This window comes from Alexandromys fortis, unplaced genomic scaffold (genome assembly GCF_014885135.2).
Source record: "Alexandromys fortis isolate MF-2015 unplaced genomic scaffold, M_Fortis_MF-2015_v1.1 scaffold_56, whole genome shotgun sequence".
Lineage (NCBI taxonomy): Eukaryota > Metazoa > Chordata > Mammalia > Rodentia > Cricetidae > Alexandromys > Alexandromys fortis.
The window spans coordinates 8,862,061-8,885,530 of NW_026067935.1; the positions used below are offsets into that span (position 1 = coordinate 8,862,061).

The 23,470-nt window shown below is 48.5% G+C and overlaps 1 protein-coding gene across 1 annotated transcript in view; it reads left to right on the top strand.

Moving 5' to 3' along the window:
• The first annotated feature begins 4,287 nt into the window (after positions 1–4,287).
• The window catches only part of LOC126504264 (diacylglycerol kinase gamma), a 113,651-nt gene continuing 94,468 nt past the window's right edge, over positions 4,288–23,470 (top strand). Inside the window, exons 1-10 of the mRNA XM_050146496.1 lie at positions 4,288–4,430; positions 5,072–5,194; positions 9,566–9,683; positions 11,194–11,282; positions 14,138–14,254; positions 15,160–15,252; positions 16,891–16,950; positions 19,551–19,630; positions 20,906–20,980; positions 23,140–23,225. Of these exons, the coding sequence (XP_050002453.1) occupies positions 4,359–4,430; positions 5,072–5,194; positions 9,566–9,683; positions 11,194–11,282; positions 14,138–14,254; positions 15,160–15,252; positions 16,891–16,950; positions 19,551–19,630; positions 20,906–20,980; positions 23,140–23,225 (913 nt within the window). The 5' untranslated portion in view covers positions 4,288–4,358. The remainder of the gene's footprint in view (positions 4,431–5,071; positions 5,195–9,565; positions 9,684–11,193; positions 11,283–14,137; positions 14,255–15,159; positions 15,253–16,890; positions 16,951–19,550; positions 19,631–20,905; positions 20,981–23,139; positions 23,226–23,470) is intronic.

A 23,470-nucleotide genomic window follows, 5' to 3' on the forward strand; every position in this document is an offset into this window, starting at 1 on the left:
CCGCTCTAATTTTGGTGCCTCCGCCCGCCCAGCCGCTGGGTTTTTAAGTTGTGTCCAGGTGACACCAAGAGACATGCATGCTCTCCAGTGACCTGGATCTCATGTGCCACAGAGTCGCTGCTCAAAAGGGTCCAAAACCCAGGGGCCTTCACTCTTCTCCCTTGCTTCACCTCTTCCCTAAGGAAGCCATAAGCTGTCCCTTAGAGGGCTCCTGGCTGTAACGGCCCATGCCCCAATGTTGCCAAGATCTAGGCTAAAAATGGGCGTAGTAGAACATCAACCATGCTGATTCCTGGAAGGCACCTTGGGCCTAACCTGTGTGTTTCTTGCAGTCATGTTTCGTCTCTACGACTCTGATGAAAACGGACTCCTAGACCAAGCGGTAAGCTTTCACTTCAACAAAGCCCTGGGGAAAGTAGGGGTGTAGTGACAGTGATGGGAGCATCCAGACACCCCAGTTCCGTCCCTACAGGAATTGCGGGTCAGGCTAAAGGATGCAGATCATGAGCAAAGTCCCTGCCTGCTGTTTTCCAAGAGTCAGCCTGTAGAGCACAGACTCCAATGTTCCTTCTTCCAGACCGAGAAGCCTGAAATTACACAATATCAGGATAGGGAGATATTTTCTATTTTCATCAAATGTAACTTCCCTTGAAATTTCCTGCTGGGACCCAGGGGTCAAGAGTGGGGGAGCAGAGAAGCAACAAGACAGGGCAAGAAGAGAAGAGGAAGGTTACTGGCGAGCTTCCTATCTACCCAAGCTTAGGAGCCCACCTGGCCCTGTCTGTTCCGAACCCTGTGCCCACACCTCACCCCTTCAGCAGGAGGCAATAACAGGTCAGGACCAGAGAGCAAGGGGAGGGCTAGAGAGAGAAAAGTCCAAGAAAGAAGGAGGCCCTGGATCCAAACCTGGTGGTCATGACTGACTGACAGGGCTTCCAAACAGTAAGGATCTCAGATTGAAGTGTGTATGGCTAACTGAAATCAGAAAAGAAAAGGAAGGAAAAAGAGAGGGAGGGAGGGATAAGGGAGAAAATGAAAGAGGGACAGAGGGACAGGGGAAATAAGTCCACTAGGCCAACGAGCCATGCCAACTCTCCCTACCCTGGCATCCTGTGGCCTCTCCAACACTGTTGCATTCTGGGGGTTGTGGTCTTCAATGAGACAAGCACAGACCCTGGCAGACCACAAGCATCCATTTACTGAGGGTTTACAATGTCTGGTGCTACTCAGGGAGCCGAGGATGCGTTATCGTGACCAAATGACAGCATCCTGTCCCCTCGTGCCGCTTCCATTCTAGTCTAGGTATCACTACACAGCATCGGATACCTGCGGATCTGGGCACGGTGAAGCACACCCAAAATCCCAGTGTTCAGGAAGCTGAGGCAGGAGAATCATTTGTACCTGTCTCAAAATAAGAGGGGGTAGGAATAGGACTGGGACTATAGTCAGTCAGAGAGCATTTGCCTAGCCTAAGACTTCAGTTCAGTCCCAGCACTGCAAAAAGTAAAGCCGTACAGTAGAAAATACATATGCATAGACTTCCACGCATATTGGGTTGATGTCTGTTAAGAAGAAAAACAAAGGAAGTAGGAAACATTGGAGGGAGTTGCTGCCTTCAGAAGGGTGGTCAAGAAAGGCCTCCCTGGGGAAGGGGCACCAGAACAGAGACTTGGAGAAGGTGACGTCTCGGGGAAGAGCCCTCTAGGTCGAGGACATTGAGTGCAAGTCCTGATGCATTCCCCAAGATGCTGGAGGATGCAGTGGAAACCAGGCTAGCTAGAGAAGAGCAAGTGAGCAAAAAAGAAGCCAGAATGAAGGACCAATGGGAGCACAGATGGTGTGTGTGAGTGGGGGCAGGGCGCCAAGCACATGAGGTTTCCCTTAACCTCAAGAGAAATGAGGAGACATCCAAGGTTAGGGACAGAAGCGACGTATTTGGACATCTCAGGCATCATTCCAGAGACCACATCAAATAGGCCACAAGCAGGTGCACCAGAGAGAGACCTAAGGAAGCAATCAGGGCACAGACCAGCAGATGGAACACAATACTTCAAGTGGTAACCGGTTCAATCCGGAACATATTTTAAGATAAAACTGGCCGACAGACACATGTCTCAAAAGAGTCCTCTGACTCGACTTAACCCCTGGAATCCCTGGTTGGTGATATCCCAGCTCCTTTGCGAACAATCCCAGTGGCAAAGAAGTCATGTCTCCACAACAGGTGTGCCACTGCTGGGAACAAGCTGGACAGGGCTTCCCGCCTGCTTGTGTGGCATGAGTTTGCTGACCAACACTCAGTACGCTGTTCTGCCCTCCTTCCCCAACCCAGGAGGGAATCAGAATAGGCTCCCTTCACATTGTCCCTTCCCTGCATCCCTCAGCTTCCTGCTGCCCTCTGCTGCTAACCAGAACCAGGGAGACACAAACTGCACAATGACCTTGAGTATTTAAAAGTTCCATCACACACCTTACACAAAATCTCCTCCAAACCAAAGGGTCCCCGTTCTGCACTGTTCCTCCTTAGCTGTTTTAAACACCCACACTGGACAAGCTCAGCTTGTCGGCACCATTATCAAAACACAGCATACACTGGAACCTGTCCATCCATTGCTTTACAGATGAGGCTCGGCCAGGGTAGGTGGGGACCTACTTCTTCCTGAAGCTAGACCACTCTACTGAGTCTAATTCTCGGCCCCTAAGCCACATTATCTCACAGAGCCCTGGACCCCAGCAGACTCACGCACTTTTCCATTAAAACGTCCTGCCTGCTTCACTGCGCTCATCCACTGCCCATCCTGTGGTTTGGCTGGAGGTCATTGTTTCCCTTTGAGTAAAGTACTGTTTGTTCACGTGCAAGAGGCTGGAGCAAGCGGATCACCAGTTCAGGTCCAGCATGAGATGGAAGAGGAGAAGAATAGAGGGGCGGGGGAGAGAGCGAGACATAGTGAGAGGAAATATATCTGGGTCAGGGGCTGCAGAGATGACGCAGGGGTTAAAGGTGAATGCTGTTCTTACAGAAGAGCCAAGTTCAGCTCCTCGCTTTCATGTTGGGCAGCTTACAGTCACCTGTAACTGCAGCTCCGGGAGATCTCATGCCCTTTTCTGGCTTCTGCAGGTACCTGTGTTCACATGCATACCACACCCCTTCCACACACACACACACACACACACATACACACATTAAATATAAAATGTGTCTTTAAAAGCTAATGGCTGTTGAGGCTTGGCTTGCTGGACTTAGGCCTAAATTCTGCATGATGGAAGTTAGACTTTCCAATCTTCAGTTTGCCCACATCATCTCCTAGAACAATCTCACTGTGCACATCTTAGGTAGGATCCATACAAAAGACACTAGCTGACACCGGATACTTCGCCAGCACAGTGCAGTGTTTCCATGGCTCCCTCTAGGTACCGACTTGCCAGCATCTGGCATGTTGGTAACATGTTAAGTAGAGACAGGCCTTGGTGCCAAAGGGGTAATCCATCAGGCAAACAAGCCCTTAAAAGCCTCCTGTTCACCAAATTCTAGGCTCAGTGTTGAGTAGAATACAAAGGAAAGAGGAGATACTGAAATAAATCTAAATCAGTGTTTGAGCCAAGACCAACACAGGACGTGAACCTGACTCCAAAGGCAGACAGATAGAGCCCTGTCTGCTGAGGTGTGGGAATAGAGAGTAAGTGATAAGAACAGCAGAGAGGCCTGTCTTCATCTGCATTCACAGAACTTACAGGAGAAAAGGGAGGAGGGACAGAGGAGGGAGGAAGTGAGGAAGGAAGGAAAGAGAAAGAAAGAAAGAAAGAAAGAAAGAAAGAAAGAAAGAAAGAAAGAAAGAAAGAGGGAGGGAAGAAGGAAGAAAGAAAGGGAGGAAGGGAAGGAGGGAGGGAAGGAGGGAGGGAGGGAGGGAGAGAGGGAGGGAGGGAGGGAGGGAGGGAGGGAGGGAGGGAGGGAGGGAGGGAGGGAGGGAGGGAGGGAGGGAGGGAGGGAGGGAGGGAGGGAGGGAGGGAGGGAGGGAAAAAAAAGAGAAAACAAAATTCAAGATTCCCTGTGGTTTTCGGGTCAAAGGACAGAATGGTGGGAGGAGGGAGAGGCTTGGAGTCAGTACTTCAGGTGCTCTGTGCGGCTCTGGTTTACATATGCTCTGTAAGCATCCACTAGCCAGTGGCCTTTGTGGTCAAGACAAGAGAAAACCGCTGCCCTTGTGAGATGGTAGTATGTCACACCACCTTCCCTCACTCCCCCCCCCCGCCTGCCTTCCCATCAGTTTTGATTTTGAGTTTTGCTCTTATTTTGATTAAAACAAAAACAACAACTTTGGTTTTCTCCCTTTGATGATTTCTCTCCTGGTATTTTCTAGGAGATGGATCAGATTGTGAACCAAATGCTACATATCGCGCAGTACCTGGAGTGGGACCCCACAGAGCTCAGGCCTGTGAGTTTCTATGAGCACAGTTGACTCCAGGGGGAGCATCCTCGAGAGAGAGTGGGCACACCGGGGATGTGGGTGCAATGGTTATATGTGTGCTGTATGGTGCCCCCAGACGACCTCCTCAGCAGCTTCTTTGGAGCCCTATGCTTGGACCCCCCATTTCTCCAACAAGGAAGATACTTAAGGCAACAGAAGGAAGTGTAGACACGGGAGAAATCACAGTTCCCCCAACTTTCCCACCAGAGACAGTTTTCTGATAGAAATTCACAGAGGTTAGAGCCTCAAACAGTTTGGGGGAAAGTTGTCAGCCATCAGCTGTTAGTGTTAACCTCACTGGCGGGCACCGTGTACCAGGTGTTAGATTAAACCTTTTTCATGCATTTCTGAAAACACAGCGGTATTATTTCTGTTTGAAGATGAGCGACCTAGAGCCCAGAGAGCTAGTATGAGCCACCTAAGGTCAGGGCAGGGCAGAGTTGGACTTAGAACCCCAATGTCCCTGCTGGTCCTTTGTCACTTCGATCACTCTGACTTAGAAGGAAACCGGGTGAAACGGAAACTGTAAGACAAGAGCAGAGAGAACACTGAGAGCAGAGGCATCCGGAAAAGGGTGGGAATGAACCACTGTCCTTCACATTTCACAGATCCTGAAGGAGATGTTGCAAGGAATGGACTACGACAAGGATGGCTTTGTGTCTCTACAGGAGTGGGTCCATGGGGGGATGACCACCATCCCATTGCTGGTCCTCCTGGGAATGGACGACTCTGTAAGTCAGTACACTCACGTTAAATGTCTGGGCTCTATATCATTGCCAGTGTCTGCTCCAGACTTCCTGATAGGCAAGCCACGCACTCCAGGCTGGCTCTGGGGTGCTCTGTATTTTTATTCCTTTCACTTGCTCATGCCCAAAATACATTCTTTCATCTGGAAAACCTTTGATGTACTGTTATTAAGGGAAATTTTCTGTTGTTCACACTCTAAGAGAACACAGCATTTGCCTGCAAGACACATACTCAACCAGGCCAAGTGCGGAAGAAACGTCAAGGAGAATCTCATGTTTCATCAAGTTAGGTTGTAAGATGCTAGGAAAGGAACCAGTCAGAGGGCTCTGCACACAAAGGCACCAGCCACCAAGTCTGATAGCCTGACTTCGATTCCCAGAACCCACATGGGGAAAGAAAATAACAAGCTTCCCTGTCATCTGCCCACCACACGCCATGACACAAATGCTCACCCTCTGCCCAATAAGTAAGCGTAATGTAAAAATTTTAAATTAAAGGAATTGGCAAAGGAAGGAAGGGAGCAGGGGAATAGTGATCTGCTGAGGGGCTTTCATGACTGGTTTAGCAATCAAAACAGATAAGGTAGATCTTTCTACCCCATTTTGTATAGATGGAAGACTGAGGTTCTGAGCAGAAGAGGAGTTAGGTTTTGTACCTCGCTCCAAATTCCCCACACTTTCCAACACCCTACACCTTAGTCAGAGCAGGAAGGAGAAACTTGGAGGGCATTTGATTTATCCCTAAAGAATAAGCAAGATCTTGATACCTTACTCTGTCTTCTATTTTGTGTGTGTGTGTGCGTGTGCATACATATATGCGTGTGTGTGTGTGTTGAACCAAACGCCTCACACATGCTAGGCGAGCACTCCCCCTGGTTTATATCCCCACCTCCCCTTTTTACTTCTCATTTTTTAATCAGCTCACTCCATGGCACAGGCTGGCCTCAGACTTGCTCTGGAGCCCAGGCAGGTCTTGTCGATTGAACTTGTGGTCCTCCTGATTCAGTGTCCAGAGTAGCTAGGTTTACAGGCCCGCACACCAGGTGGGGCTTGATAACACGTTCTGGCTCTTAGGGTCCGTGATGTGTCTGGAAGAGTCCTCGGTGAGTCCTGCTCTTCCGGTCTACAAATGGTCTGGCGGGGTGCAGGACTGGCCCAAGGGCACACGTCTGAGCAGAGGCCCAACTGCCACACTCAGTTATTTGGGGACCTTCATTGCTGAGGGGCTACACATATGAGAACCCACAAGAGCCCCAAGAAGCAAGACAGGCTGTTGTCATCACTCACTAGGCCCTGGATCAAAAGAGGAGCTCAGCTTGGTTGCTATCCTGACACAGTGTTGCTGGTTTGGTTTGTTCTCATCTGATGGAACAAAACTGAGATATTTTAAGCATAAAGAACCAATTTCTGTTCTCCTCCCTGCATTGACCATGCTGATGTTCAAAGTCCCACTGACATCTCGTGTGGAAAGAGCCCACGCTTGTGGAAGCAGCAGGTAAAGCTTGTGTATTCCTTCAGCATCCTTTCCAGCATTCCCTTCAAATCAGCCTTGAATAAAACTAGAATTCACATTACAAAACGTGGGAAACAAAAAATAAATGTAATTTTATTGATATTAATCAAAATCCTTTTAAATCTATTTTAAGTGTGGGCTAAACAAGTTCTTTCATGAGCAACATCCAGGCTTCTAGAGGAAGCCCATCAATGTCTTGTATGGCCTGCTGCTTTCCTGCCAAAGTTCTCACTCACACAGATGACCTCTGAGAACACGGAGCAGGCAAATGCAGCAATGGGGCAAAACCTACCCAGAAATGAGCAAGCCACACGATGGCGCTATAACCTAAGTAGAAGCTTTATTTAGGCCCCTTGGTGCATTTGCTTCTTAGAGCTGAGGGTTTGGGGGGAGGGGTACACAGCTTAGATAACAGAGGTGTCTGCTGATAAAATGAAGGTCCTTTAGTTCATGAATAAGCAGATCTGCTGACAGGGTGCTGAGTTTCCTTCTGCCCAGGGAAACCCTTGTAAAAGGTGGTAGAAAAAGGCATACATTGACTACTGTCTGTCACTCTTTCCTCCTGTGGCACTGGCCCTAGTTACATAATTCCTGAATGTTTTTTGTTTTTTGTTTTATTGTTGTTATTGTTGTTGTTGTTGTTTAAACTGTATACTAGTAACAGACTTACCACTCTTCCACAACTTTCATACCCCCTAATATTTTGTACAGACTAGGATCTGTCAGGGGACTAGAATAACATTTATGATCATCATCGTAATCATCATCATCATCATCACTGCAAGTCGTAGGGGCAGATATCTGCCAAAGGGATAAGTCAGCTGGTCTTTTTTGTGAATTGCTAGCCCCCCCGCAAATCTGCATCCTGAAGTGGAAACCTTAAGTCGGTACAACTCAGGTCTTGAAAAGGGTCCTGAAGAACATAGGATACAAAAGTCAAGGGAATAGATAAGAATTTGACAAAGAACGTGGACTCCAAGGATCACAATCTAGGTCCAGCAGCAGGGCTGATCACAGAGATCAGTCCAACAGCACGGACACACAGATGTTAGGACTGGACTCCATGCCCCTGGCCACACATCCAAGGATAAGTTTTCAAGCATAGTTTTCACTGCCCTTCAGACCACACCCAGTGCTGCTCAGGATGGAACCCTGGGAAAGATTCAGCAGGAGAGATGCCCCCAAAGCCAGACTCAAGCCAGGGAGTGTACCAGGAGCTGGGACATGGAACTTGGCATGCCAAGGAAGAGGTGACCACATGAGGCACGGCTCACACATGTGACTGAGGAGAGTTTTGCCCCTGAGCCGCTCACGAAAAAACATTCACTCCCTTTCTAGGTCTCTCTTTAGAATTGTTGTTGCTATAGTTACATGTATGTTTTACATGGAGCGGGGCTTTCTCCACACATGGTCGAATGCATGGAGAGGTCTGAGGATGACAGCATTCAAGAGTTACCCTTTCGGTGCATCCTGTTGAACGCAGGTTGTCAACCGCCTCTACCCACGGAGCCATCTCATCACCAGCCCTCACCTTAGTGTTTTACCTGTTTGCAGAAACTTGGTATAAGCATGCCAGTAGTGTGTGTGTGTGTGTGTAAGAAAGAGAGAGACCGTGTGTTTGTGTGACTATGTGTGTGTGATTGTTTGTGTATGTGTGTGTGTGTAAGAAAAATGTTTATATACATAAAATAAAATAAATCTAAAAATTTTTAAGTTGGTATAAGAAGTATATTATTAGCCAGGTGGTAGTAGTGCACGCCTTTAAACACAGCACTTGGGAAGCAGAAGCAGGTGAATCTCTTGAGTTCGAATCCAGTCTGATCAACAGAGCAAGTTCTAGAATAGCCAGAGCTACACAGAGAAACCCTGTCTCAAAAAAAAAAGTACATTGTTTTTACTAAGGCAATTGTTCTTAATTATGCTAGTCTATACTCACCGGAGAAATTTCAGAAAATATAAAAGAAATCAGAAATTAAAGAGGGAGAAAACAATGCACAGTCTTCCAGACACAGCTAACTTTGGCTAACAAGTACATAGAATCTTTTACCGTTAGATATATTTAAATATATTTTTGTTTGTTTGCGTGCGTGTTTATTTGTTTTTTAAGATTAAGACAGGGTCTCTCTCCACAGCCCTGGTGTCCTGCCTGTAGCTATGTAGACCAGGATGGCCTCAAACTCAGAGATCCATCTGCCTCTGCCTCTCAACACTAGGATAAAGGCATGTGCCACCACACCCAGCTTCCCATTAGTCTTATATCTACAGCTAGAGTCATAAAACCCTATCATATCTGCAATTTTAGCGATTTGGGAACCATTAGTGTATCTTTAGCTCTTCACTATTTGAAATAATGTTGCATCTGACCAGCACAATAATGCTCATCTGTTTTCTCAAAAACAGTTTTCTGTAGACTGAAGCCCAAGGAGGGATGCTGGCAAGTCAAAGATTGCAATTATTAAAGACTCTTCAGATAGACAGGTGAGATAGATAGATAGATAGATAGATAGATAGATAGATAGATAGATAGATAGATAGATAGATAGATAGATAGATAGACAGGTCGATAGGCAGATAAAAATGCAGGCAGGCAGACACACCAAGTTGCTCTTCCATTTATCCCTCAGGAATCCAGGTCTGAAAGGGTTTATTTAGCTCCTCTCCCACCTCCATTCAGACGTTCTCTTCTTTTGTGTATGCTAATTTTAGAAAACGCACACTAAGAATTTGTTAACGACTGCAAAACTTCTCTTCCAAGTTTGAGAAGAGAACATTACCAGCTTGAGGCAGCCTCTGATTTCCGGGTGGGGTCCCAGCTCCACTGCTCACTGCCATTACCTCTGCAGGGCTCCATGGGGGACGGAAGGCATGCCTGGACCCTGAAGCATTTCAAGAAGCCCACGTACTGCAACTTCTGCCACATCATGCTGATGGGTGTCCGGAAGCAAGGCCTGAGCTGCATTTGTGAGTAACCATCCTCCAGGTCTTTGCCCACGGCCTCTGTCCGCTTGGCACACAGTTAGTTGGTCCATTCCAGGGACAGTCTAGGCATTTGTTTCCCAGATGGTGGGATCACCCCTCATGTTTCCACAGCAAGGCCTCTGTGCCCTGCTTTGGGTCTAGCTGAGTCAAATGGACAAGATGTTTGCTGCGGCTGGAGTCCCGGACCACTGGTCTCCTAGGAAAAAGATTTAGAGTTCTTACACAAGTTAAAAGCATCTCATGCTAACTGCAGTTGTGTTTCTAGCCAGCGTTCATTTCATGTGTGCTTAGGGGTGCTTTCTAATTAGTTGAGAACACACTCTATATTCTAGAAGTGCAATGAAAAATGAAATTGTATGTTTACTTCATTTTGTAATCCATTTAGTAAAACTGGAGGGAAGGCAGAAACATAAGCACAAATGAGCAATTAGATCCGGACTAAGAAGGTGAACACAGAAAGAAACAGAGGGAAGGGGAGAGGAAGAGGCAATTTGGGAAGATGGGGAAAGAGCAAGAGGAGATGCGACAAAAGCCAGAAGCTTCAGGGGGGCAGCAAATGTGGGTGCACTGAGCCCTGCTAGCCACCTCGTGGCCAGATAGCAGATACCAACTGGACTCCAGGGAGTGGGCAGGCTGAAGAACAGGTCCGCCCACTCTGCATCAGCTCATCAACATGTTCCCATTCCTGCTAAGTATGAGACCTCTGCTCCTTTGCTGTTTGCATAATCACAGTTACAGTGACAGTGTCAAAATGTGGAATTGCCTAATCTGATCCTGCACGTGGTGCCGCACACAAATGTTCACACTGCAAAGTCCCTTCCCAGAAAGAGAAAAGGAAGCCACTGTGGGCACATCGACAGAGGAGTCTGAAGTTCTTTCTTTCTTTTCTTTTCTTTTCTTTATTTCTTTTTCTTTGTTGTTGTTGTTATCATTTTTTGTTGTTGGTCTTTGTTTGTTTGTTTGTTTGTTTTATAGCAACAGGGTTTCTCTGTGTAGTCCTGGCTGCCCTGGAACTCACTCTGTAGACCCAGGCTGGCCTTGAACTCACAGAAATCTACCTGCCTCTGCTTTCCAAGTACTGGGATTGAAGGTGTGCACCACCACCGCCCAGTCCATCCTGGGCAAAACAGTTACTCAAGGTGCTGTGGTGTCCAATAGCATCCATCATCCCAGTGATCATGGCCTTTCTGTCACTCATTGTTGGCATCCTGACATACAATGGCATCTGTTTCTCACTGCTCCTTCTGACGTCACTTTGCTTCATGGAGAAAGTGGAAGTGTTAGGGAAGAACTGGGAGGCAGCAGCAGACTGCTCAGAGAACACTAGCAGTGTTAGAGTTCTGCTAGGCCAGGCCAACTCCATATGTCACTTTTCCTCACTGACCGTCACCCAGAAGAAGAAACAAGCCTTCACTGAAGTGTGTGCACCGGGGAGGGGGCTGGATCTTCCCTTGGTGGTGTTCATAAGCACAGTCCTTTCTCTTTTTTCCAGACTGTAAATACACTGTCCACCAACGCTGTGTGTCCAAAAACATTCCTGGATGTGTGAAAACATACTCAAAAGCCAAAAGGAGTGGTGAGGTTGGTGACACCTATTGGCTCATTCTAATGCATGCTGCCTCGGGGACAACATGGCCATCATCACAGATTCCTATGCAGGAAGGGGCTCTGAGAGATTTCTCTAGTTCCTTCTCTGTCTCAAGGACCACCCCTAAGCCATCCCACGCATTCATCAATCCATTCAGCATCTCCCTGAGGCCCACTGCATGCCAGGCGCTGTACCAGGGCAACCGCAGGTTCTGAGACGTGGTATCCAGTCCACTCAAATGCTGCCCAGATTACGGAGGATAGACAGGCATGTGTGAATAGTGCAAATACATAGTCGTGAGGCGTGTGCTCTCACAATAGGGCCGTGTGGAGTGTGCAGCTGAGGCTCGAAAGAAAAAGCTCCTCAAAGGAGGTGCTGCTGGCTTTGTTCGTGAAACCAGGAGAGCTTCGCAGGGCACAGAGGAGGGCCAAGCAATTCAAGCAGAAGGGGCTCCTGTGTACAGACATGGAGACGCGTGTGACTGTGGCTTGGACTTGGTTAGAGGTTAGAAATGGCTGGGTCAGATGATTACAGGGGAGAACAAGGAGCCTCATAAGGTGATGAGGCCCGATGTGATAAGGGTTTGGGAGACCAGCTCCAGAATTAGAAAGCAGTGGAGGGTCGGGGAGACACTGCAGACATGAAGAGATGGTGAATTTGTTAATTACGTGACTCTTTCTGAGGCTGGTGTAGGAGAGAAGCCAGGGGGAAGAGCATTCTTCCAGCAGTTACAACAGAAGAGGTGCTGCCCCAAGGCTAGAGCCCGGCTGGCTCTGTTTATATCCACCCTTTCATGACTGGTTGTGTCTGAGTGCCCCGACAGACTTCACTAATAAAGCAGAGAAGATGAGGGAAGGAAGGAGTTAGCCAGGCAGCTGAGAGGCGCAGCCCCAGGACTTAGGCATGTGGGTGCAGAGGAGGAGAGGGCAGGCTGCGGGAATGGCTCCCAGCGCTCCTCTGGCTGTTGGGTGGTGCCATTTGCTGAGTCTGGAATTAGATTGCCCTTAAACCGAGGGGAAGATTATCCGCATTGCTGCAGAGGGTCGATGTAGTTGAAGAATGTGAGTCAGGAGATGGTGAAAAGGTGGGAGCTCACAGCCCCCCCGAAGGCCTCCGGGGAGGACGCGCCTCACACCTCAGAGGGCTCCTCAGACCTCAGACTCCTCATATGCATGCCCCATAGCATGACCCTCGTCCCCTCCCCCACACTGCTCATACACACCCCTCCATGCCCATGCCTGGCTCCCATCAGAACACACAGCGGGCCTCCTATGCTCGGGCCTTTGCCCGTACTCTAGTCATCTGACCCAGAGAACAGGGTGACTCTCCTGATGGGCCAGCAGAGTACACCACAGCCTTGTGAGCCTGCAGGGACACCCCAAATCTCCCACCACTTCTTCCGACCCCAGACAGGCTGGAAAAAAAACAACATGGTACTCGAACAACAACCCTGGGGCTTAAGTCAAAAGACCTGGCTCGTGGGTCTCTATGGGTCCCTACTCACCAGCCTTAGAACCCAAGGGCAGTCACTTACCTTCCTAAAGCCTCAACGTGTCCCTCTGCAAAACGGAAACAACAATCTCAGGGCATATTCAGTGTGACCGCGTAGATGACAAATTCACCAAGTGACTGCTTTGTACCCTCAGCGAGGCCGCTGGAGGTGAGAAGCCACGAGCCAAGTGTGACACCTCTTTTGGAACAATAAATTATAGCGAAAATATTCTGGGTGAATAGTGTCGCACAACTGCTAAGTAACTGAAAACATTTAGTCTTGTTTAATGCAAATAGGGATAATATGTAGATATTTTGCATGTTTCTAATATAGTTTTTGAAGCTGAGCCCTTCAAAGATATGTGCGCTCGCGAACACACACACCACTCCTTCCACGGCTTTTTTCTTCTGCAGTTCAGGGCACCTTGGTGGAAAGTTCTGAGTTCTGTGGGACTCCCGGGAGAGATCTGAGTGCAGATGCTCCCAGGCAATGGGTCAGAGGTTCCTCCTCTTTGCTTGAGGCATGCACACATACCCTCCTGATCTGCCCTGGTGGCATTTCCCAGCCAGGTGGCTGCTGCACCCAGATGGCCAAGAAATGGGCATAAAAAGAGACCTGTTTTACCCTGACTTAGACTTTGCTTCTCAGCTATGGTTACATAGGATAGGCACGCAGGGCATGTTAATGCATGTGAATTTAAATCACACGGGGACATTTAAGTCAAATATCTGGGGCCCAACCCCAGAGACTCATTTATTTGGAGTGTGGGCGGGGCACTAGGCCTTCTGGAGAACCCCCAGGTGATTGTGATGGGCAGCTTTGACTGAGAAGAGAATACCCGGGAAGATTTGCAAATGTGCTGGCTCATTGCATCCTCCCCAATCCCAGAGGTACCCCATGCTGGTGTCTAAAGAGGGGGGTCCAAAGACTCAGAGAAGTTCCGAAACTGGCCAAAAGGCACCCAGGTGTTAGGTGCAAAATAGGCGACTCCGGAAGATTGGGTCCGCACTCCAGCCCTCTGACTACCGCCCATTCCCCCCACCCCCCACGCGCGCACCACACTGACTCCCAGAAAGGGTCTCCCATGAGGACAGGGCTCGCTAGTGAATTTGGCAAAGCAGAGGATTGGCAGGCGGGAAGCTTGCCTGGTGAGAGTTAGTACAGAAGCGGAGAAGGATTTTAATCTTCTGTGCTTAGCACGGTGGCCAGGCAGCGAGGAACTCTGCGTCCAAAGAAGCTTCCACTACTGAGGAAACAGGGCCCTCTGGGCTCCTCGCGCCTCCCAGTTCTTGGTACCCTGGGCCCAGGGGTGTGGTTCCACTGCCTTCCCTGGTATCCTTCCCTTCCCTCCCACAGGTGATGCAGCACGCGTGGGTGGAAGGGAACTCCTCCGTCAAGTGTGACCGGTGCCACAAAAGTATCAAGTGCTACCAGAGTGTCACTGCGCGGCACTGCGTGTGGTGCCGGATGACGGTGGGTCGGTGCCCAGGGCGGTCCTACTTCTTTTCAGTGTGGGATTGGCTCAAGCTATAGCCGGGGCAGTGAACATCCCTGCAGAGGGCAAGTCTAGAGAGAAGGAGGAGAGGGTCCCAGAACCCCCCACCCCAATTTGAGGTTCTCAGCCTCGGATGACTCCTCAAGTTGCCCAGAGAGAGGGCTATTTAAGAAGTTGGTCACCCTATTGCCTACATGACTAGCTGTTGGGAAGAGCAGGCTAGCTTGTGAGTTCTCCTCCACCTGAGGCTGGGGTCCCCACAGACTGGAGCAGGGATCAGATACTGGAAAGCTCACTCTCCACACCTTAGCGTTAAAACTTGGCTCAAAGGCACATTCCTCTCAGCAGCGCCCTGGCGCGCCCAGGGGCCTGGCCATGCTCCTCCCGTGTTCATGCCAGCGTCCACAGCTTTCTAAACATGACAGGTGCCACCTAGGCTGCCCAGCCTGCCTCCCAGCGCTAATTCTGGGCAGTGTCTTGTGGTCCCTGGTTAGGTATCAGCCCTAAAGAGGAGGCTCCCCCAAGCCAGACAAAGGGACTCACACAATGCGATGGTTCAGTTGTCTCTATACGCCAACCTCCTACGGTTTTATTCCCAGAGGCAGGCCTCCTTCAGAATGTCTAAGAAATCCAGGGGCATAAGTGCAGAATCCACACAGAGGGCCACACTTGGAGGGTAGCTCTTGATCTCATTTCTATGACCCTGGCAGACACACCACGTGTTCACACACATAACCAACAGTCCTGTTAAAGCCAAAGTTGGGAGTGCTCCAAGACGTAGGGGCACTAGACAGCTCTCTTGCCCAGAAAACCTCCACACCCACCTTTCTGATGTTTCTTTTGTCGTTTCCGCTCATCCTGTCTCCATTTTTTCTTTTTCCAGTTTCACCGCAGATGTGAATTTTCGGCGGTGTGTGATGGTGGGGAGCTCAAAGACCACATTCTGCTGCCTACCGCCATATACCCCATCACCCAAGTAAGTGGTCCTCCCCCTACCAGGGCTCTGGCTTTTCTAGGTTCAGGGGTCAGAGACAGGCGACACCCACAACTTCACATGCCTCCATGTTTCCCCACCAGTTCTAAGGGCAAGTCTAGAGAGAAGGCAGAGAGGGTTCCAGAGCCCCACTGTTGGCCAACCTACTGCCTACACGACCAACCTCTTGGAACGTAAGCCCCAAGGGCTTATGCTTTGGTGAAGGTTGAAAAGAAGCCAGTGTTGCCCCAGGCAGATTGGGCGAGAACACAGATGCTGCAGCTTCCACGTGTTCGGAGCATCCCTTCTGAGCATCTTTCAGGCAGAGCCCAGCTCAAGGGACCACCCGGCCCAGGCCGGGTTGCTTGGCCTCCTTCATCCCTGTCAAGCTATCTCTGGCATTCACACATGGATCTCCTCTCTCTCAAGGGCTCCTACCCAAGTGTCTCAGACATATTTGGAAACAAATGAAGATGAAGTGCGCTCCCTTTGCTCCCACCTGGAACCTTTTCTGCCTCCTGACTCCTGCACCTCCATCTTCAAACTATCTCCACTGAGTCTCCCTTCTCACCCCTGCCTGGAACAGATACTTTTCTTTTCTCTCATTTAAAATCCTTTGAGAAAATCACCACTCTGGAAGTCCATTTGTCAGTTTCCATTAAGTTAGACATATACCAACTCCATATCCCCAAAACACGCCTCCTGTGGAGAAATGCAAGCATTTACTCCATCAACAGACAAGGACACAGCTCCTCACAGCACGGGTGCCTAGGTGCAAAAGCAGAGATGCTCAAAGATATAAAGCTAAACAAGCAATAGCACAAAAGTTTGATGTGTGGGGCTGGAGAGCCAGCTCGGCCGATAAGAGCACAAGCTGCTTTTCCAGAGGTCTTGAGTTCAAGTCCCAGAACCCGCATGGTGGCTCACAACCATCTATAAAGGGATCTGATGCCCTCTTCTGGCCTGCAGGCATGCATACACACAGAGCACTCATACATATAAATAAATAAATAAATAAATAAATAAATAAATAAATAAATAAATAAAATTTTGAAAAAGTTAAATGCAGACATGCTTCATGATTCTCTTGATAAAACTCTTGAAGATCAGGTAAAACCAGGGTTGTCTGCAGAGACAGCAATCACATGCTTGCGTGCATGAATTCATGCACACACACACACACACACACACACACACACACAGACTATCAAGCCAGGCAGTCTGCTAGACAAACGTCATTAGAATAAACAATGAACTTTTAAACAAGAAAGTAGAACAAGCAAAGTGAGGAACAGTAGCCACGCCATGGCGTCAAGTCCTGCTGAGCAGGGAAACCGAGAATACGGCCTGCTTTTAAAGCCTGCAGTCGGGTAGATTTCCGCCTATTTCAGTCCCTACCATGCCCCAAGGTGACAGTCACCACAGGTGATGTAATCACAGGTTACAGTCATCATGGGGTCTGCAGAAGCCTAGAGAACCTTGTGGGGTATATTCGTTTCTGAGCTCCGAAGTTCCACTTTGAAAACCTCACCGCTTTCTACCTGTCCGAGTTCTTTCTTGCTATCTCTTGTAATGCTTTGATCTTGTCCTTGCAGTAGCCTTTGTCCCTCTCAAAGGCTGTTTGTGTTCTCTCTCACACAGGACAGGCAAGGAGGGAAGTCCGACGGCAGCATGGCCTCCAAGGGTGAACTTGTAACACAGGTACCTCATGAATGGCCCGTCCAACTACTTATTCTAAGTGGGTCCAAAGTCTGGGGCAGGGAGAGGAGGACTTGGGTTCTAAAGAAATGTGTCTCAGCATTTGCTTCTTGTCCTATCAATTCTGTCACACGGGTGGACATTTCCCCGGGCCTCTGGGGTTCACCTTTGACTGCCACACTATGGACAGTGGTGAGCAAGGCAATTGGCTGATTCCTATGATATTCCAATTGGCGTTGTGGCCTCTTTAAGATAAATTTCCATGAAACTACAACTTGCAAATCTTCTGAATAGTAACAAATGTATGGTGTAAGATTGGACAGTGGGTCTTCTGTGGTTGCCCAGCTATCTCTAGAACACAGTCCATCAAAAACAGTAAATCCAAAGGTTCTTGATCCTTAAGCGTGTGTTTAAGACCTCATTTTTCATTAAGCATCACCAATGAATATTTTTTGCATGTCCTCCATGAAGTTCTACGGAATGCAGAGAAGGCACCCAACGAGGTACAAAAAAATATCAGAACAGGAAATAGAAAGACGGGGTCTTATCCTAGGCCTGCGAGCTTCCGTTTCCTTGGTTTTTTTTCTTTTTTTTAAATATTTATTAATTATGTATACAGTGTTATATATGCCTGCAGGCTGGAAGAGTGCACTAGATCTCATCTTGGATGGTTGTGAACCACCATGTGGTTGCTGGGAGTTGAACTCAGGACCTTGGGAAGAGCAGCCAGTGCTCTTAACCTCTCAGCCATCTCTCCAGCCCCCGTTTCCTTGTTTTAAGAGTCAGTATACCGTGTCCCACAACTGCTTGCCTCCCACAGTTCTGTAGACTGAGACAATGGAGATCATCTGTTTTGAAATTACAAGATAAACTGAAATTGAAGATGCAAGATAAAATAATCAGTAGATGGAAATGCTCTAGACACTCAAAGAGAAGTCTCTAGATGCCAAGAAAATAGTCTAGACACCACAGAGAAAGGAAGGGGTATAGATACCTAGAAAAGAACACTCTAGGCACTTAGAAGAGAATATATACACACACATGCATACGCACTCACACACACACACACACACATACACACACACACACACACACTGAGGGCAAAAGACACAAGTTGTCCCACACTGGCATCAATTTGACTGGCAGGTCGCACTTTGAATGTCATCTCCCGGCTTAAGGGCTTACTCCCCTGGCTCCAAGATGCTTTTGAGTATCTCACAATTACCCTAGAAGACACCAGAATTCTTTGAAATCATAAACAACAACAATTGCACTTTGCAAAACTGTCATGTTGTGATAGATGGCTGTGAAGTTTAAAACTAACGATGCAGGCATTAAATATTGAACATGAGGCCAAGCAGTATCTGTGTGGGAATATCATTCTGCTGAATCCACAAAATTTGACTGAGAGCCCACTCCCGTGTCAGGCACCGTGGAACCCACGGCAGCTCCACTCTGCTCCTCATCGTTTCTAATCTACCTAACGGCTTGACAGCTTACCCAGAAAATGAAAGACAAAAAGAAATGCAAAGAGTCGAATCTCAATGCTGTAGGGAATAGTGCACATTGCATGCTTCAGCAGCTTTAGTTGCAGCAGCTGAGAGCAATGTCACATCACAGAGCCAATGACTCTGGAACCAAGTCCTGGGCTATGCTGCATTTCTTTAAGAGGTTACAAAGAAGAGAGTATTTCAAGTCATGGGTCAAGAGCAAATGACGGTGAGCATATGCAGAGTTAGACACACTCACTGAGGCAGGCACATGTTTCTGGGCCTATCACTGGGGAAGACAGGAGAAGTGAGGAGACAGAAGAAGAAAGGGGAGAGGCTGAGAAGGCCTTGAGGCCAGGATTTGGATTTGATTCTGAGAGCAAGGGGGTGTCATTACAGGTGTTTTAGAAGAGGTGGCATGTTTGATGTGGTATCCCAGAAAGGAACTGGGGTGGGGGTGTAGTGCATTCAGCTGGGGGTAGGAAAAGCCTTAACAGCATAGGGACCACGAAGACTGTAAGGAAAATTCTAAGAAAGAACTTGGCAGGCCAGATCCCCCCCCCCCGGATGCTCAATTGAGTAGCCCCACCTTTAACAGGAGCAGGACAACAGGCATGAGGGTCGATTTTAAGGGAAACACAGTCTGTCTGGGCATGTTGGTGTGGTACCAATGATAAGGCATCCACTAGATAGAAGTGTGAGCTTGGGAGGAAAATTGGGTCAGGCTTGTGGATTTGGAAGGTGCCGGGGCCGGAGTGCTCGTGGGCATCATCTCATTGGTGCAGGTGTGTGACGTGGTGGACGAACCCTCTAGACTATTTCACTGTGACCCTCACCGATTCTAACCTTGTGCCATGGGCATAATGCCACACAATTGTACAATTTGAAGCTGGTGCTGTTGCCCCACCTCTGATCCCAACCTCCAGCTCTCACTGCTCCCTTGAAAGTCTCTCAAGCTGGAAATAGCTGATTTTCTCCCTCAAAAAGTTCAGTCAGCAGACAAATAGCCCCCTCCTCTCCTCCCTGCCTGGGCCTGCTTCCCGTCCACCCTCCAAAGTTGTCTCGACATCTACTACTAAATAATGCTCATTTCTTTTTCTTCTCATTTTTAAGTATAAGATCATCCCTAGTCCAGGAACTCACCCCCTGCTGGTCTTGGTGAACCCCAAAAGTGGAGGAAGACAAGGAGAAAGGTATGTCCTCTTTGTTTTCTTCAAAATAAAAAGACAGTTGGGCACAGTGTGACATACCTTTAATCCCAGTATTCAGGAGGAGTACTGATCTAAGGAGGGAGGAGGCAGGCAGAGAGATCTCTGTGAGTTCGAGGCCAGCGTGGTCTACAAATCGAGTTCCAGGACAGCTGGGACTATTACACTGAGAAATCCTGTCTCAAAAAATAAAAACAATAACAAAATAGACATGCTAAAACAACCTGACCTGAACCCCTTCCTCCCCTCAACCCCAATAAAGAAGACTGCACTGTCAAGGAAACCTGGGCTCATGGCCACTTGCCACTTCATCACCAGGCCCAGGTGACTTAATTCCCCATGCCTCAGTTTCCCCCTCTATGACACAGGTGGAAATGATATCACCTTTCACAGGGTAACCTTAAGGATTAGAATAGACCTAATGCTTACCCACGGACCTGCCACATGAGCCCCTGTGAAGGCTGCCAGAGTCAAGTTCAGAGGGGCCTGACCTTTCCTGTCCTGCACCAAGTCTTTTCTTGGTTTTAACAGACTTGGTGAGACTCACCTGATTAGGGCCTCCTAGCCTATCCTGAACTCCACTTTCCCAGCGAGGAAAATGCAGGGTTTGGGCGAAGCTGGAGTAAGCTCAGCAGAGCGGGAGGAGAAATGGGGGCCCCACAGAACTGCTCTGCCTCCCAGGACCGCTCAGTCTGGGAAATGAGCAGGTGGAGGAAGAGCAGGAATCCGAGTTTAGAAAAATTACATTAGGTAGAGCTCAGGCAAGTACACTGAGGTCCCCACCCCATCCAAGGGGCAAGATGCCTCCTGACCTGACCTAGCAATCCCACGCAAGAGCCTGGAAACCCAGACACAGTCGCTGCTCTCAGTTTCCGGTCCCACCCCCTCCCTCATGTACTCTTCTGAGAAGGCTGGACCCTCTACCCAGGGACCCCTAGCACCTCTGGACAGCCCACAAAGGGCAGACTTACCCTACCCGACACAGAATATCCAGAGGTCTCTAACAGCCTTGTTCACTAGGCTTCTCTGCCATGGCTGCTGCAATAAGCAATTCCTGGGGTGGGGCTGGAGTAAGATAGCGGGGTAGTTTTGGGCCCGAGGTAAGGACATGGGGATGCCAGGTGCACTGGGATATGGGGGTATGCATGCAACATTTCTCCCCTTAGGCTTAAGCCCCACCGATGGGTGCAAAGGTATTTGTCCCCAGGTGACTTCTGCAGTACAATTTTCCTTCTCTGTTATTGCTTTTTTCTCCCATAGAATTCTCCGGAAATTCCACTACCTGCTCAACCCCAAACAAGTTTTCAACCTGGACAATGGTGGACCCACTCCAGGGTATGGACATTCGTCTTCTCTCAAGAAACACCCTCCTTCGTCACCTTTGAACTCTCGGGCTCTTGACCTTTTCTGCCTACCATCTGCTCTCCTTTCTTTTTTTTGCACACCTTCTCCTGTCCTGGTTATTGTTTGGGAAGTGGTGTTGATGTCCGGGGGAGGAGGGAGCGCTACTGGTCATTGGACCGGCAGGGCAGTCAGGCTGGTGGCCTATTTGATCTTTTTTGTACTTTTAATGCCATCTCTCAAAGTCTGTCACGTGTCCTGTTATGGGAGCATTTTAGTCAAGGAAACCGTTCTTTCCCCCAAGCATCCAATTTTGCTGCGGTTACACGCCTCCTGACCCTTCTCCCACCTTCCTGCTCTCTAGCAGAAGGTGAGAAAATGTGGTGGGAGGGCAGGGGGCAGGGCCTCTGTGACTTGACTGAAGGTCTGGTGAACAGAGCTTGCCCACTTTATGAGAAATTGTCACCTCAGTGGGCTTGAAGGCGTCTACCCAGTCAGAGCTGGTGCCCTAGCGCCATCTGCTGGTCGGGACTACCACACCTCCTGACCCGCATTTCCACTCTAGATTCGGTGAGATTCCTCCCACCGGGCTGGAGTAAGGTGGCTATAAATGGATCCTGTCCCTGTCTTTTGGTTGTCTGATACAGGAGTTATTTATAGAAATGGAAGCACAAGACCCAGTTAAAAGGAGAAAGGCACACAGGTACAAATTCACTATCTGGAAAACTTACTCAGAAGTTTGTCTGGCTCTTGGAGTTGCCGTTATGGCCACGTGTCTGCGGGTTACTGCTGGATAGCACCACCATGTGCCAAAACACTTAGTGTCTTTTCGGCCCCTCTCTCAGAGGGTATTTCAATGGCATGGGTTTCTCGGCCTTTAATTCTTTTTCCTGTGACTGACAAGCTTGGGGTCGACTTCAGGTCTGATGGGTCCAGAGTATCTTCAGTGTGCATGTTCATCTGTCCGCAGGCAAGTTGTGCAGATGAAGGGAACCTCGGTTCAGAGTGCCCCATCTAAAGAGAGCAGGGTTCCGCAAGGGAAATGAGAGAGGATAGCATTGCCATCGTGCCCCCCCCCCGGGTCTTCTCAGACCACCCAGCTGAGAAGAGAAAAATACAGGCCTTGGGATCCCTAAATTGCACCTCAAGGCATCCACAGGTCCCCTTTTCTCCACAGCGGTACTTCTCGGCTTTTTCTGCCAGGGCTCCTGTCGCGATCTGTTGGACTAAGGACTCCATCCAGAACCATATTTTCTAATGCAGAATGTGAAATAATATGGTATTTCCAGGGAAACTAATTACGTGGAGAAGTAGTTAGCAAAACCTAACAGACAAATTTGTGGCATGTAAATGAATATGGTCTGTCAACATATTAAAGAGCAATATTCATAGTCTGGCTGAATAGTGGCTGTGACCTGAAAGCCACAAATGACAGAAATGAGAGCGGTCCACTCACGGCATGGCTGTGATGGGCTGAGATAGCGATTGTGACATTCACGTTGACAAAGTCACAGGTGCTCTGGGGTCTGTCGCCTCTGAGGTCAGCGGGGCCCCAAGCCCTGCTCTACAGGACGCAGGCCCCCAAGGAAAATGGATCTCATTCTCCTCGGCAGGGGGAGCCCCAGAGGGAAAGAGGAAGATCCAGATAATTTAAAGAGGTGGTTATCAAGACAGCAGTCAGGAGAGCTGAGAGGAGTCAAAATATTACGGATTATCTGTATCGCTGCCAAAATGTAAAAACCGAATTCCTCAAATTGTTGAGAAATTCTCAGAAATGATTTTTCATTTACACTGAATGTCGGATCAGATTCTCTTCATATTAGGATGTTAGTGAGCGCGCGCGCTCACACACACACAAATCACACCATTGATTTTTATCCATACTCAGTAGCTCTGCATAGGACAGATTCAGAATGCTAAGTGACTCTTTCAACCCCAAAAGAATCAAGAATTCTTCCTAATTCCAGGGAACACAGAGACTGACTCAGAAGAATCAAGTTATTAAGGTTGGAATGAAGCTCACCGATAGATAGTCTGCTTGACAGGCTGGAGCCCGGGGTTCAGTCCCTAACACACATGCATGTACACACACACACACACAAATGTTAGTCACAACCTACTAACAAGACCACGATGGCCTTTCTTCTTTCCAGACTGAACTTTTTCCATGACACCCCAGACTTCCGTGTTCTTGCCTGTGGCGGAGATGGGACAGTTGGCTGGATTTTGGATTGCATTGGTAAGAATAACCAGGAAGGCCTTTCTTCACTTATTATTATTGATAGTGGTTAAAATTAAAATCAGCAGAAAGCAATGAACTAAAGAAGGAATGGAGCCGTGTCTTGTCCATTCTGTGCTTCTTCTGTGCCCCTTTCGTGTATGGATGCTTGATTAGATATGGGGGGGGTACTGAAGAGTTTCATTGAAGGCTTTGTCTTTAAAAAAAATCTGTCGCAGACAGAGCTGGACAGTAACAGAACAAGA